The sequence below is a fragment of the Orycteropus afer genome, unplaced genomic scaffold (genome assembly GCF_000298275.1).
Source record: "Orycteropus afer afer isolate SDZICR_OR568_19922 unplaced genomic scaffold, OryAfe1.0 scaffold00001, whole genome shotgun sequence".
In the NCBI taxonomy this organism is placed as follows: domain Eukaryota; kingdom Metazoa; phylum Chordata; class Mammalia; order Tubulidentata; family Orycteropodidae; genus Orycteropus; species Orycteropus afer.
In genome coordinates this window covers 28,896,398-28,913,148 of record NW_006921588.1, presented here as the reverse complement: position 1 = coordinate 28,913,148, position 16,751 = coordinate 28,896,398, and the positions used below count along the sequence as shown (strand labels likewise).

Here is a 16,751-nt window from a genome sequence, read left to right as displayed (position 1 = left end):
TCTGTAAATCTTCACCCAAATCACAATTTAAAAAAAAAAAAAAATGGCTTTCAGAGGTGATATGGCATCTCCTTGGTGCTTGTGCCTGAATCTTGCTCCTTTTGATGATTTAGTGATGGAGTTCTCATTGAGATTTTTTTCCATCCAAGAGACAAGAAAGGAAGTCTTACTTTCTTGCTACCATCTTGCTAACTGCTAGGCAGTTAGAGATATTAGAGATTTGGGAAAAATACACCCAAGTAGGACCTTATTTTTGATTCATTAAGCAGTGCTGAGAAATTACTTACTTAGAGATGGGGTTTATAGATTCTGGGGGCCTTTTACCAAAGTATTGGAAAGTCAGTTTCACAAAAGGAAGAGTAAAGAACATCCACGTTCAATATTTCTTTTTGAAGTGGCAGATTACAGTAAAGAACATTCTTTTAACCAATTTCGTCAGTCTTAACTGCTCCAGAAAGGTAGTAATTTTCTTGTACTGGGTATATTATATTTTTCAAATTCTTTTTATATATAAAAAGAATTCTTATATATAAGAAACACTTTATGGAGTCCATTTAAAAAAAAAAAAATTCTGCAGTCCTAACCAGAATGTCAACTGGAAGACTGGGTAATCATCACGTTATAATGATTTCCACAGTAGGCCAGTGTTCTCAGACCTTTTGTTGGACGTTAGATGTGTAGACTCTCTTTCTGTCTGCCATGTTCACAGTTCCCCAACTTCTTAAAGTTCAAATGGATTTCAGGTATTTAAGTTTGCGGTATGTAGCTTCTAGCCACTGATAGTTTCAACATAGCCAATCAGCAATCTTTTACAAACTTTTATAAAATTACTGTATTTTGTGTTGTTAGTTTCATAGCAGGAATCACAGTTTTGGCTTCTTAATATTCCATTACCAGTTCCCAGTCAGGATAAAACAGCTTGCACTCAGGTAAGCATTCGGAAAGGTCTGTTTCACTTTGTGAGGTCACCTATTCAGGTCTCTGGTAATGTATTATCCTGCCTCTCTTATAATGTCCTTGATTTGGTCAAAAGCTGTGGGGCAGTGATTGTATGGGATGTGGAACACACCTACATTGCATTGAATGTGCAGAGTCCTGACACTGTGGCTTCAGAAATCAGGCATACCACTGGTAAGTCTTTGATGGCAAGTCATTTTATCTTTTGTGAATTTTTGTATTAGGTATAAAGGAGAAAAAGAAAAAAATCTGAACAAAGTAATGGAAATACTTTAGAATAAAATTTCTTACACTTAAGAGCATTCTGGTGTATGAGAGAGAGAGAACACGAGCTTAAAAGAACCAAGTTCTGTTCCTGATTCTCCCCACCCTCCATTACTAGTAGTGCATGCTGGGACAAGCATCAGTTTTCTCACCTGTGAAGTGAGGAAAATATCTGCTGCTTTTTGTGACAGTTACATGAAATAATACGCATGTAAAGACTTTTGGAAATTATAAAGTACTACACAAATAAGGGATTTCATTTCTCTGTAATCTTGTGGTTTAGGTTTTTTTTTTTTTTTTTTTTTAAGAATGCAAGAATGCAGAGAGACTGTACTACGTAGCTGTTTGCAGTTTAACAGGAGCTTGTCTTCTAAGGATTAAATAGCTTGGTGTGCAGTAAATTATATTTTTAATTCTAAGAACCAAACAAACCAAACCCTTTATTGTTGAGTCAGTTCCAACTCAGAAACTCTAAAGGACTTGGTAGAATTTCCCCATAGGGTTTCCAAGGCTGTAAATTTTTACAGAAGCAGACTGCCACATCTTTCTCCCACGGAGCAGCTGGTGGGTTCAAACTGTTGACCTTTCATCATTGACAGCCAAGTACATAACCACTGCACCAACTGGGCTCCTAATAATTCTAAGAAGTCACAGGACAATTTAAACCCTCAGAACTCTCAGATGTGAAGTAACGAACTGTGGGAGAAATGTTCATTACCCTTGATGATACTTATTTGACTGCTAACCAGAAGGTCGGCAGTTCAAACCCATCAGCCACTCCGTGGAAGGAAGATTCTACTTCTGTTAAGATTTACCACCTCAGAATCCCATTGGGGTTGCTATGAGTTGGAATCAACTCGATAGCAGTGAGTTTGATATTTTTTAGTATGCTACAGTTGCAAATTTTACTTGAATGAGGGATATCATTGCTGGTATCAGATGGATCTTGGCTGAAAGAAAGAATACCAGAAAGATGCTTACTTGTGTTTTATTCACTGTGCAATAGCATTTGATTGTGTGGATCATAACAAATTATGGATAACATTAAGAAGAATGGGAATTCCATAACACTTAATTGTACTCACGAGGAAACTTTACATTGACCAGGAGGCTGTCGTTCGAACAGAACAAAGGGATACTGCATGGTTTAAAATCAGGAAGGGAGTGCATCAGGTTGTAGCCTTTCACCATACTTACTCAATCTGTATGCTGAGCAAATAATCCAAGAAGCTGGACCATATGAAGAAGAACATGGCATCAGGATTGGAGGAAGGCTCATTAACAACCTGAGACACACAGACAACACAACTTTGCTTGCTGAAAGTGAGGATGACTTGGAGCACTTACTGATGAAGATTTAAGACTACAGTCTGCAGTATGGATTACACCTCAACATAAAAAAAAAAAAAAAATCCTCACAACTGGACCAATAAGCAGCACCACGATAAATAGAGAAAAGATTAAAGTTGTCAAGGACTGTATATTACTTGGTTCTACAATCACCACCAATGGAAACAGCAGTCAAAAGACACCAGATGACAAGATTTGCACTGGGCAAATCTGCTGCAAAAGACCTTTTTCAAGTGCTGACAGCAAAGATGTCTCCTTGAAGAGCAAGGTGTGCCTGACCCAAGGCATAGTATTTTCAGTTGCCTCATGCATGTGAGAGCTGGACAGTGAATAAGGAAGACAAAAGAAGAGTTGATGCTTTTGAGTTGTGTTGGCAAGTAGTGCTGAAAGTACTATGGACTGCTAAAGAACTAACAAATCTGTCCTGGAAGAAGTAGAGCAGGAATGCTCCTTGGAAGCGAGAATGGCCAGGCTTCATCTCACCTACTTTGCTCATGTCAGAAGGGACCATTCCCTGGAGAAGGATATCATGCTGGTAAGGTGGAGGGTCAACAAAAAAGTGGAAGGCCCTCAACAAGATGGATTAATTAACACAGTGGCTGCAATGATGGGCTCAGGTATAGCAAGAATTGTGAAGCTGGCATGGGACCAGGCAATATTTTGTTGTTGTACATAGGATCACTATGAATCAGAAGACTCAGTGGGACCTAACAACAAAATTGCAAAATGTTAAGTAGGAAGAAATGACCTACTCTGAATTGTCAGCCTATAAGCAGCTGTTGCTCTTAAATTATCTGTTAGTTACTTAGAAAACCTGGACTGTGGTATGTGGAAACTTTGAGTCAATGACAAAACAAATTTGGTTCAAGACTACACAGCTACACAGTAGAAGAACACAGTAGCACTCACTTCCACAAAATCTTAAGAGTCACAAGTATTCAGCTGTTACAACTATGCAGTACCCCTCTCTCTTTTCCTAGCATCCTCCTGGAAATAACATGTTGTATTGGTTACTTCTAGTGCCGCTCTAACAGTAATAGGATGGCTTAAACAGTTTACTCTCACAATTTTGGAGGCTTGAAATCCGAGTTCAAAGTGCCAGCCTCCAGAGGCTGGGTGAAAGCCCCTTGACCTTGGGCTTCAGCTCTGCCTCTTGGTCCCGGCCCACTGAAGCTAGAGGCTTTTTTTCACTCAGGCAGCTACTAGCTGCTGAGGCTGACAAATTCAAGGTCGACAAGTAAAAAAGCACAGTCCCAGTGTTACCAAGCAACACGGCAGGCCACTAATTCAAGTCCAGAAGAAGTCCCAAGATCAGCAGGACATGGCAGGCTGTTGAACAAACGCTTGACTACATGCAGGGGTCAGGCATGCCAAAAGGGGGGAAATCTTCCTCAAAGTTGCGTCTCATGTACTGGAAGCAGCCCACGTCACTAAAGCAGCTACTCAGCTGCTCCAGTAGATTCCACCATGGAGTTAATTACCAATCTCACCATGGGAAATAACTACATCCACCTGCCCAGCCACTCAACCAGGCCCAGCCAAGTTGACATACAACCTTAACTACCACACATGTCCTCATTGTGAGATGTTCAATAGAAGGAGTTTTGACTGGGGACCTCTGTGTAGTAGTTGAGATTAGTCCTGCAGAAATAGCTTTCATGTCGCTCAGATACAGCTTGAGATCCCTGCTTTCTTATTGTCTGTTCTCATTCTGGAAACAAATCAAAACCTGATATAATGACTTACAGAGTCAGAAACTTGGTAAAATGACAAGGCCTTTACTAATGGGCATCATTTCCATGAATGTCTCAGACAATCCTGAATTTGTTGTACATTGAGGTTCATGAGATAGATTTGGAGGACTCCATCTTCTGACAGCAAAAGAATTGGCCTTATTCCTCCTGAAATTCAGGAACTACTAAAGTAGTATTTGTATCAGTTGAGAGAAAGAGCTTTTGTATTTTGAGCTGAAAGTCAGGTAAGGAGTATAGTGTGATACGTAGAAGACTGCCTCTGGTCTTTTCTGCCCTCATTTTTGATGAGTCCTTCATCCCACTAGACCTTTATTCCCTCTGTGGTAAAACGAATGATAGAATAATACCAGTGTTTCTAAAGCATTAACTGGAATCATACATCCACATAGAACAAAAGGCCCACAAGACTAGTCAGATGTCAAGAGTTTATCCTTAAAAATTATTATCAATTGACTACTAAATCTTAAATATTTGGTTAGTAGATAAACCCTTTCAAAACATGATGGTCCTGAGCTATTTCTAGCTCTAAGAACCTTGAGCTTAGAGTTAACTTATATTGAAACTTAGTTCACTGTGTCTTTGGACAGAGGTCTTCACCTCTCTATTTCCCCATTTACCACTTCACAGGGGAGTTAATTAGAGTCAAACCAGGGTATGTGTGAGGAATACTTGAAACTTTAAAGCACCACACAAATGAAGCATTGTTGTTAGGGGAGATAATGAGTAAATAACCTTCAAATAGCTCCTGTACATTTTATAGGCTCTCTTCCGACTGTGACAGGTTGATAATGGGCTTTTATGAATCAGAGATCTCTGTTGACACCCATTTTACCACGCAGGGCTTTCTGGCTTGGCCAGTAATTCTCTTAAAATCTTTAGCTTTTTATGCTGCTTCTGGGAGACCACAAAACCAGTATGAAATGCATTTCAAAGAAATAGAATTGAGAATGATGTGAGAGATTACACCACTAACACTAGTGTTCTTGCACTAACACAACTCTACTTAAGGAAAATGTATATTTCCAAAGTTATGCTTTCCTCTGCCACATAAAGAACCGGACTTTGTACATTCTGAGCATGTAGTATAAGTGATCACACACACACACATTCTCCTTTAATCTCTTAGCTTCCCCAAAAATGTGGAAACGATTATGACTACTAATCCTTTTGCCAAACGAGGAAAGTGATTTGAACTAGATTTCTGATTTGTAGCCATTTGCTGTGGTGAATATTCCTGCCATGGCCAGCTGCATGCTACCTGTTGATGTAACTGAGCCTGGATTTGTGTGGTCAATGAGAGCATACAATGAGCTCTCCTTGAGCTCGTGCAAGCCTAATCTAGCATACCACTGGGTTTGTGGACATTAAATGACTCTCAATCTAGGAACTAAACCCAGGCAGTCTTGATTTTAAAGCTGTGTTCTTAACCGCTGTCTGCTACTAAAATTGGTTATCACTGAATACTGCTACTTCATGGCATCTACGAATTCCACTGCTAGGAGTTGTTTTTTAGCATTGATAGTTTTATCACAAAATTTTCCAGGTTAGGAAGGCAAAGAGTTGATAGCATGGTAAAACCACATAAATAATGCTTTCTGTAAATGGCAGTCGTATGATACATTTTGCAACTACACTACCAAACCAGGAGCCACTCCAACATTAGTCCTTTTCAAGGAAATTTAACAGAACAGGAGAATGGCTGCAAAAGAGATAGTGTTGGTTTGCTTAAAGTGGTATTAGTGACATTAGATCACGATGGTAGGAAGAAGAAAAACAGCTACAAGCCCTCTCAACTGTAAATCCCTTAAAGTGCTAAAGCAGAAGAACTAAAAAGTCTGTAACAAAAGTGAAAAGAGGGCTAGCATTGGAAGAGAAGTTTTAAAGTATGTAGGAAAGATAGAACACAGATGAGATCAGAGCTGTAAGAAAAGAAAACAAGAGAAAATCACAACCAAAAGAGGGAAAACACTATTGCAAAGGTAGGAATATACTTGAATCCAGAGGCAAAAGATACATGTAGAGGAAGAGGGTGTCAATGGAGTCCAGGGCAGGATGATTCATGAGGGAGTTGATTCAGAACCAGATGAATTTAAAAGAAAAAAAAAAAGTCCCATCTGCAAAACATGGGCCAAATGGATGTCTATCCCCAACCTAAAACAGTGGGTGAAGCCACAGGAGCTGGAGCAGTAGGAAATGTCTGGCTTAACCTCAGGAGAAGAAAGGAGGCCTCGAGCCTTACTCAGATTGTGTGTGTGTGTGTGTGTGTGTGTGTACGCATGCGCACACACCAATTGAGAAAATGGTGGTATGGTTGTGCTTTTTGGAAAAAGAGTCCCCTCCCAACAGGAATATTTCTGTATAATAAGACATTTCAGGTTTGTCTCAAAATAATGCAGTAAGGGTGGAAAAGAAGTGAGTGAAGTATAGTTGAAACAAGATTGGCCATTGATTGATCATTGATGAAGCTGGGTGATAAATAGTAATGTGTTATACTATTCTGTTTACTTTCTATGTTTGAATTTTTCCAGAAGTAATTTAAAAAAAGGTTAATACAAGATATATATATATATATATATATATATATAAGCTCTGGTAGCATAATGGCTAAGACACTTGCCTGCTAACCAGACAGCTGGCGGTTCAAACCCACCAGCCACTCCTCAGAAGGAAGGTTGGGCAATCCTACTTCTGTAGTGATACTGCCTCAGAAACCCAAGGAGGGGTCGTTATGAGTCGGGTTTGACTCGACGACACATAACAACAACAACATATATATATATATATATATATATATATATATATATACACACATATATATGCCTTTGTCAAAAACAGTGGAAAAGGAACAACAAAACTCAAAGTCAGCTCTTTGAAAAACCAACAAAATTGTCAAACTTAAGCTAGACTAACAAAGAAAAGAATTGTTGTTGTTGTTGTTGTTATGTGCCGTCAAGTCAGACCCGACTCGTAGCAACCCCTCCTTGGGTTTCCGAGACAGTATCACTACAGAAGTAGATTGCCCCATCCTTCCGAGGAGTGGCTGGTGGGTTTGAACCGCCAGCCTTCTGGTTAGCAGTCAATTGCCTTAGGTACTATGCTACCAGAGCTTCCTAATAAAACATATAAAGAAAAAAAAAAAAATACTAATCCTTTACAAACTCTTCCAGTAAAAGAAAAGGAGGGAGACTTCCCACTTATTCTGCAAGGCCAGTATTACCCTGTATCAAAGCCAGGCAGAGAGAGCACAAGAAAAAACAAAACCATAGACCACTATTCTTCATGAATAGAGATGTAAAGATTCTCAACATACATTAGCAGACTGAATCCAGCAACATGTAGAGAGGATTATACACCATGACCAAATGAGATAGACCCCTGAAATGCAGGGTTGGCTTAACATCTGAAAAAGAAGTAATGTAATACACCATATTAATAAAGGACAAAAGCCAAATGATGATCTCAGGAGACACTGAAAAAGCATCTGAGAAAAAGTAAGTGTTGATAAGGGTGTGGAAAAACTGCAGCACTCACACATTACTAAATGGGAATGTAAAATGACACCATTTACATTTGGGGGGAGAGGTGGTAGAAATATGCTAAAACTAGATTGTGGTGATGGTTTCACAGCTCTGGAAAGAATACCTCAATAAGGCTGTTGAAACTGTACCATTAGATCCAACTTCCACTTGATAGTATTGGAACAGTTAGAGACCACCACAAAGAAACAACCAGATCAAGAATTTCAGACTTTCTACAACTGGCTTACGCTCTTCCAGATAGATAATGTTATAAAAAGATAAACAAAATGGCACTGTTATAATAGACTATTCCAGAGATAAAGGGACTAAACATGCAAAAAAACAACCACATGCATCAATCTTGGTTATATTCTGGATCCAAAAGTCAAAGATTTTTGGAGCAGATGGGGAAGTCTGAACTTTGACTGAATATTAGATGATATGATAAAACTCAACTACTGGTGAGTTAAATTCCTACTCATAGTGACCCCTTTGGGTTTCTGAGGTATCATCACTATGGAAGTAGATTGCTCAACCTTCCTTCTGAGGAGTTGCTGGTGGGTTTGAACCTCCAGCCCTCTGGTTAGCAGTCAAGTGCCTTAGGCATTGTGCTACCAGAGCTCCCTTCCAAAATGGTATCGCTACAGAAGTAGATTGCCCAGTCTGCCTTCCAAGGAGTGGCTGGTGGGCTTGAACTGCTAACCTTAGAGTTCTTAATTTTTTCAATGTGTGATGATGGTATTGTTGAGTTGGAGAATGTCCTTATTCAAAGATATATGCTGAGGCATTTAGGGATTAAAAAAACTATAATGTCTGCAACTTACTTTCAATTGATTCGGTCAAAAATAAATGTGGATTTATATTTATATTTATATTTATATAAATAGGGAAAAATACAAATGACCCTAAGTAAAAGATATTCAGGGTTTCATTTTACCTCTCCAAACTTTTCTGTAAATTTGAAATTTTTCAAAATAAAAAGTGGAGAAAAAACTCAATTATAGCTATGCATACCAGAAATGAAATTTTTAAAAAGATACAATTTATAACAGCATCCAAATATATGAGATACCTAGGGATATATATAACAAAAGATGTACAAGACCTCTTTGGTGATTACAAAATTTTATTGAGACATTGAAAGAAAGAAATCAAGATATATCATGTTCATCGATTGGGAGGCCCAAAATTATAAGATTGTAAATTCTCTCAAAATAGCTTACAGATTTCACTGTAACTCAAATCAAAATCCCAATGTAGTTGGTTTGTTTCTTGGATGATAAGCTGTTTCTAAAATTTATATGGCAAAGCAAAGAACCTAGAAGAGCCACAAACTCTTGAACAACAAGGTAAAAGGGACTTGCTGTACCATTTATCAAAACTTTTGTAAAGAGCAATTAATGCTAGAGTGTATATTGGCAACAACTCTCACTCACTGCCATCAAGTCAGATCCAACTCATAGTGACCCCTCCTTGGGTTTCCAAGGCGGTATCTCTATGGAAGTAGATTGCCCAACCTTCCTTCCGAGGTGTGGCTGGTGAGTTTGAACCACCAGCCTTCTGGTTGGCAGTCAGATGCCTCAGGCACTATGCCACCAGAGCTCCCGTATATTGGCACAGGAAATGATTAATAAAATAGTCCAGAAATATACCCTTGCCTATATTGACACTTAATAAAACAGGGCAATAGGGGAGGAAGGTCTTTTAAATAACCAGTGTTAGGACAAGAGACTAGCCATATAAAGAGGAAAGAATTTAAAAAAAAAAAAAACAACAAACTCATGCTCTACACCAAAGATGGCTCCAAGTAAGATGAAACACAAATATGATAGGCAAAACTACAAAGCATTTAAGAAGAAAATATGGCCTATCTTCATGCTTTGGGAGAGCATAATTTTTTAAAGAACAAATACAAAAAATGCTAAACTTAAAAAACTGATTTGATATATTTGAAATTATTAATATTTTAACATCTCAAAAACATTGTGAAAAGGCAAGCCACAGATGGGGAAATGTATTTTCAACACAAATAACTTTGAAAGTAGTAGAAACCAGAATATATGAATAACCCTTGCAAATTAATAAGAGAGAAAAATGGACAAAAGATTTTTCACACATATATCATTTACCAAATATGAAATCCAAATGGCCAATAAAAAGTGCTGTTATAAGGAAAATGCTTATTATAATCACAATGATACAATTGTACATGCAGTAGTTTGGCAAAATTTAAAAGCCTGACAACACACCCTGGGGAAAATAGAAATCAGTATAAGGACCTTTGGAAAACATTTTGGCATGATCTAGTAAGGCTGAATGTAATGTACCCTGGGACTCGAATTCTACACTTAGGTCTATAGCCTAAATAAATAGTAAGCTTACTCCAGAATACAGGCACAAAATATCCATAGTGGCACTATTTGTAATATCCCCAAGTTGGAAACAACCCAAATGTCCATCAAGAGTAATATGGAAAAATAAATTGTAGTATATTCATACAATGAAATAAACTAAAGCCACATTCAATAAATATAATGTTTAGCAAAAGAAAAGCCTCAAAAGAATATATACAATATAATTTGATTTATATAAATTTCAAAAACAGGAACTTAATATAGCCATTAGGGGTGTATAAGTGTGTGGGGTCAAATGGTAAAAGAAAGCAAAGAAATGAAGAGTAAGGATGGTGTTTAGAAGAAGAGGAGGCTGGGTCAGGGAGAAGCATATGCAGAACTCTCGAGGTGCTGACAAGGTTCTACTTCTTGACCTGGGTGGTAACATGAGTGTTCGTTCACTTTATGATTTTTTTTGAAAAAAAAAGTATGCATATACAAATATGTATATACATATGTTTCATGTACTTTATATCCCATGATAAAAGGAAAATATGCAAATGGCTAGAAAAGACATTCAATCTGATTAGTAATTAGGCAAATGAAAATTAAAAACAGCAGTGATCCCCTATCATGACCTACACCACAAATGTAAGAGATTGATAATACTCATTTTGGATGAAGATGCAAAGAAACAGGCATTCCCATATGCTGTCAGAAGGAAAGGAAATCAGTAAAGCCTTTTTGAAGAAGAATGTGCCAATATCTATCAACCACAATGCAAAATTCATATATCCTGTAAATCAATTCTAAATTTCAATTGTAATGAAATACTAGCACATGTACTCAAGATATATGTACAAGGATGTTTACTATTCCAATAGCATTGTTTATAACAGTGAAAAAATGAATAAATGTCAATGAGTGTATTTATGAAAAGTATCATAACCCATACAATGGAATACTATACAGCTATTTAAAAATAAGATAAATCTTTATGATCTGCAAGACATACTAAATGAACAAAAGCAAGGCACAGAACACGTACATAAACCTGCTTTTAAAATATAAATATGTACATACATTTGTACAGATGTAAGAAAAACAGAGTACAAATTTATACTTGACACTGTCAACAGTGATAACCTCTGAGTGGTGGAAAAGAGGATACCCCCACATCTTATTCTCTGTATGTATATGTTACATGAATCTTGTGCAGTAATGTATTCATGGCCTTTATGTACTTGTGTATTTTTAACAAATGGTAGTAGCTACATAACTATATTGTTATTTGTCAATATAGTTCATTCTAATAAGAACTACCTTATATATTTGGAAATAACTTGCTTTTGAAGCAGATTCTTTTGTTCCAGAAGAGCCTTGAGAGAGCCTATAGCTGTCGCTACTGGGCTGTCAGCCATGAACTGATAAGTGCTGTTGGATACTAAGTGACTTGGTCTCTCTCCAGGCTCACCCCTTGAAAATATTTGCATACATTCTCATATCCTAGCTCATTGGCAATAGCAATAGTGTTTCCCCAGAGCATTTGCTGAAGTAAATAAACTCTGATGCTACACATCAATTCATAGCCATAGCAATGCGTGGATGTGGCTGTTGAGAGGCCTGTTTAGATCCAGATTAGTTACTTGACTGCTAACCAGAAGGCTGGCGGTTCAAACCCACCAGCCACTCCTCGGAAGGAAGGTTGGGCAATCCTACTTCCATAGTGATACTGCCTCGGAAACCCAAGGAGGGGTCGCTATGAGTCGGGGCCGACTTGACGGTATATAACAACAACAACAACAACAATCACACCCTTGGTGAGTGACTTTTGGAATAAGTAGTTTGCATTTAGGCTCGTAAGTAAGAACCCCGACCCAAATAAATCATATAATGGAGCTTTTCTTCTCTTTCTTCTTCCCTCCCCTCTCCACCCTTCCAAAATCTGTCTGTTTCCTACAAAGGAAGGAGAAAGGTCAACCTGATCATGAGATATTTGGAAATCAGTACTGAATTAGAACAAAAAGCACTATCAGCATACTTATGAAGGAAAATCCAACTCCATGCATACATTTTGGTGTTCATTTTATTTTTGATTGGAATCATATCCATATGAAGGGAAACTGTCAAAGTACTCTTTTCTCTTTCCAAACCTTGGCCCTCACCCGTACTGTGTCAGAGGAAGGCAAAATTAAGTAGTACTGCTGGAGACATCCCTGTTTCCATATGCATGCTGACAAGAGAGGAGCTGTCTAGGAAATGCCTTTTGATTGATGAACAGAGGATTATCTACACACACGTTAAATACAAATGGCAACACATCGGCACACACAAGTCATTAGCCTGGTCCTCTGGCATCCACTGGCATGCGTCTTTCCAAAGTACTTCCTACTCAATGCTGTCAGCACTAGATCTCGTTATGCCTTTTATCAGCAAATACCTTTTTATTCCAGAATGGAAAACAAGCTGTGAATTAAATACATCCAATATTGATGCTTTATTTCTGTAAGTCACCAATAAGAGAATGAATTTAATTTTAATACATTTATTTTCATGTGATTCTTAATAAAACACTTTCAAAACATTCTGTACATTTCAAGCCACTCAGAATTGTGTTACATTTCTATAAATGTGATTTGTTGGGATGAGGTGCCAAGATGTCTCTGTACAAAGATGTACAATATGTACAGTCACTGTAAGTGCAAGCTGTGCAAAGCAGAGTCTAGAACACTAAAATTCATGCCAAGGCTCAGAAAAACATTTCAACATACAAGACTAAAGCTTGAAATTGCGTTGCGTTTTCTCCCCCAGGGGGCCAATGATTACTTTATAAACAAATATATGTATATGTCATATAGAAAGAATAGTTTGACTCCTCAGCTCAGCCAGCACCATGCAGCTGACTGGATACGTTACAGGGCTGTGCTCCTGGGCCTCTCTCTTCAAGGCGCCATTTTGCCACACTCAACAATCACCTCGTCACTGAGCTGCTGCTGCTGCTGCTGCTGCTGCCACCTTTGGCTGAACTACACCAACACTAGGAGACTTAAACTTGGGAAGATAAAGGCCAAACTTGTTTTCGATGCCAGCAAAAGTGGCTGTGGCGAGTCTGTATCCACCGATGTGATCAGGATTGGCAGGAGGAAGGTCAGCGATGCGTGACTTAGGTGTTGGTTCTGAGCCAGAGGGTTTGCTGTTGATTAGAGAAAGCAAATGCTTAGTGAGCACAAGACTGGTAAGAGTGGTTTACAACTCTTTCGTTTCAGTCTGATCCATGTCCCACTAAAAACAGTGCTTGTTGAAACCATGCCCATGTCATCTATGCTGTCTTAGTCATGATTTATAGCTGCTTTGAATGATATAGAAGAGAAATGGCTTGTTTCAATGCTTATGTTGTTGTTGTTATTATGTGCCGTCGAGTCAGACATGACTCATAGAGACCCCTCCTTGGATTTCTGAGGCAGTATCACTATGGAAGTAGATTGCCCAACCTCACTTCCGAGGAGTGGCTGCTGGGTTTGAACCGCCAGCCTTCTGGTTAGCAGTCAAGTGCCTTAGGCACTACGCTATCAGAGCTCCTTTCAATGTTTATACGTATTTAAATAGATTCATAGAAAAAAGACCAGAAAAAAATATACTCAAATATTAAGGATGATTTTATTTATACTTTCATGTCTTCCAACTATTCTTTATATTTTTGTATTTTCCAAATTTTCTGCACTGAGCACATACTAATCTTAAAAAAAAGGTTACATTTTTTCTTTTGATGTTTTATTCTTGACACAAATTTTAACTTTTAAATAGTAGACTCAGATTTCTACTAAAATCATTTAAAGAGAAACAGATTTGACTTTTCCATTTACAGAATGCAAAAGCGTAGAAAAGTCTGAACCTCAACATTTCTACAATGGAATTTTTAAGATTGCTATTCTTGCTTTCTTTGTATAGATAGGTATCTCTACTTCAGGTTTCCATAGCTAATTCCCTACTTGAGCTAATTCCCTACTTGAGCAGATTTATGAGGTGAAGACTCAGATATGGGACTTGGTCCTCTGCTGAAAAGCTGTTAATTGCCTACTGGATGCAACCTTTCCCACCCAGCAAATCCAACAAGTAATTTCATTCCATAGCACATGCTTCAAGCACTAAGCTATGCCCCAAAAGTCCCAATTTCTCGCTTAGATATCCCTAATAACTATGTTCCTGGGTACAACCTCTCTTTAAACCTACTGTCTTTTGTCATTTTTTGTTTGTTTGTTTTTAAATAAACTGTATCTAAGAACATCTACATCAAAAATAAACCCAATGCCATCAAGTCAATTCAAACTCAGAGCAACCCTACAGAACAGAGTAGAATTGCCCCATAGTGTTTCCAAGGCTATAAACCTTCACAGAAGCAAACCGTCTCATCCTTCTCCTGCAGAGTGGCTAGTGGGTTTGAATTGCTGACCTTTTGGTTAGCAGCCAAATGTTTTAACCACTGCACCACCCAAGCTCCTTAGAACATCTACCCCAACCTAATAATTTAGGGAGCTCTGGTAGCATAGTGCCTAAGGCACTTGACTGCTAACCAGAAGGCTCAAACCCAGCAGCCACTCCTCAGAAGGAAGGCTAAGCAATTTACTACCGTAGTGATACCACCTCAGAAACCCAAGGAGGGATTGCTTTGAGTCGGGTCCGACTTGACAGCACATAACACCATCACCACCACCACCACCTGATAATATGAAAACTGAAATATAATATGAAAAGTAAAAAAGGGTTTAAGTCTTTGAAAGAAAGTTCAAAAAAGTGTTACTAATACAAATGTACATTACTTCTGGTGAGAAGGCCATAAAGGAAAGGCTATTCTGACCTTTCAAATCCACACCATAGGGAGTTAAATCCATGTAGCTTAGTATTTACTTTCACTAAAAACAATTATTCTCATAAGATTTTAATTTGCTATCACCCTATACTTCCCCCAATACTGTGTATGAGGGCACCCTGTCAAGACTCTACTCTCTTAATATTGAAGCCCCTCAAGTTTGTTTTAAATGCATCGCTCCTGAAGGATCTCTATCCTCTTAGTCACCCAAGAGTTCCAAGATGCAGTAACTTGAAAGAGGATCTGTGTTGGGTGTGGTGCTTGCTTTATGAAAGGTAAGAGCAGCTACACTTACAGGCCTCCAAAATCAATGTAAAACCACCGCTGAAGAAGTTCATAGGTGACCAAGGTAACACCAAACTGGGGAGAGGACCGAAATACTCGAGCTGAAAAACAGGACGAGGGTAGAATTAAGACCAGGATGACTGTGCTATCAACCACCAGTGAGTTAGTTACAGAGGAACAGGACATGAAAACCAATCAGCCAGCCAGCCAGCCGCATGGGCCCAGCCCCTACCTGCTGTTCCTTTCCAGAACGCTGAGGGCCCTTCTTCCCGGAGAATCTTCCTGAAACAGTCAATAACACCACTGTAGGTCGTCTGGCCAGCGCGGGCAGCCACTTGCAGTCGTGTCTTGATGACATCAGCAGGGGTCACCAGAGAAGCAGCAGGTACACCTTTCAGGAGAAAGCTACATTTAATTTACCCATAGTACCTTATCAAGGAGAGAAGTACTGCTGCCATCCACCAACACAACAGCAACTTTAACCACTTGAGGGGATCTCAGAGTTCCTTAAATACACACCTGGGCTCTAATGGAAAAGAGGACATATAAGCCTACTAGCTGTTTCAGTGCAAAATTTTTGTTTTTCCTTCTGAATCAAGAAAATCACTAATCTGTATGATTAGAACTGAGAGAAAATAAAAAAAAAAAAAAAGAAGCAATATTCATAGAACAATTTTTAAATGTCCCCCTTTAGGTTTGCCATCAATTATTTTACCTCCTTTTTTTCCTTCAATAAAATAAAAGTATTTTCATATATAATAAGAAATAAAAGGTTAGTGTCAATTTAATCAGCTGCTAACATAAACTGTTTTCTGTTGATTCTTATCCACCTTCCTGTGTGAGGTAAACATTAACACTCAGAACCACTCACCTGCTTGAGGGCTAACTTGAGAGCTGACTGTGTGACTCCTTTGAGACAATGCTTACATGACAGAAGTCATTATAAGAGGGCTGAGAGGAGGCCAGGTGAGCTGATCATGGAAAGGCCTTACTCACCCCCACTGTCTGGGCTCCCTGGGGCCGTGTTGAGATTGGTCAGCAGCAGGACACAGAAAATGGATTTCGCAACCACACCTTTTACTTATAAAACAAAATAGGGAACAAAGGAGCAACACAGCCTTCCCTAGGGGGAAGAAATTCAATTTGGCCTGACTATCACTGTATCATCACCAGACAGATGGAGCTGGGGGACTGGTGGGAGGTACAACTAGAAAAACGATGCAAATACCTTCCCACAGCACAGGCCTGTACCCCGTTCAGTGAAAACTAGGTAAATTGCTTGTCTTTGGAGGTAGGATTCTGAATGTTCTCAGTCAGTGCCTGCCAGCAAACCCTTACTGGTGAAAATTAGAAAAACTCGTCTCTCATTTTGAAAACTGACATCAAATGTCTGTGGGCAAGAAGTTGGTGCTGACAATTTCAG

At 38.7% G+C, this 16,751-nt stretch overlaps 1 protein-coding gene across 1 annotated transcript in view; it reads right to left on the bottom strand.

Annotated features, from left to right (window-relative positions):
- Nucleotides 1-13,155: 13,155 nt before the first annotated feature.
- The window catches only part of SLC25A12 (solute carrier family 25 member 12), a 117,494-nt gene continuing 113,898 nt past the window's right edge, over nucleotides 13,156-16,751 (bottom strand). The window contains exons 16-18 of the mRNA XM_007942774.2: nucleotides 15,561-15,719; nucleotides 15,339-15,429; nucleotides 13,156-13,369 (exon numbers count right to left, since the gene is read on the bottom strand). Coding sequence (XP_007940965.2) covers nucleotides 13,156-13,369; nucleotides 15,339-15,429; nucleotides 15,561-15,719 — 464 coding nt within the window. The remainder of the gene's footprint in view (nucleotides 13,370-15,338; nucleotides 15,430-15,560; nucleotides 15,720-16,751) is intronic.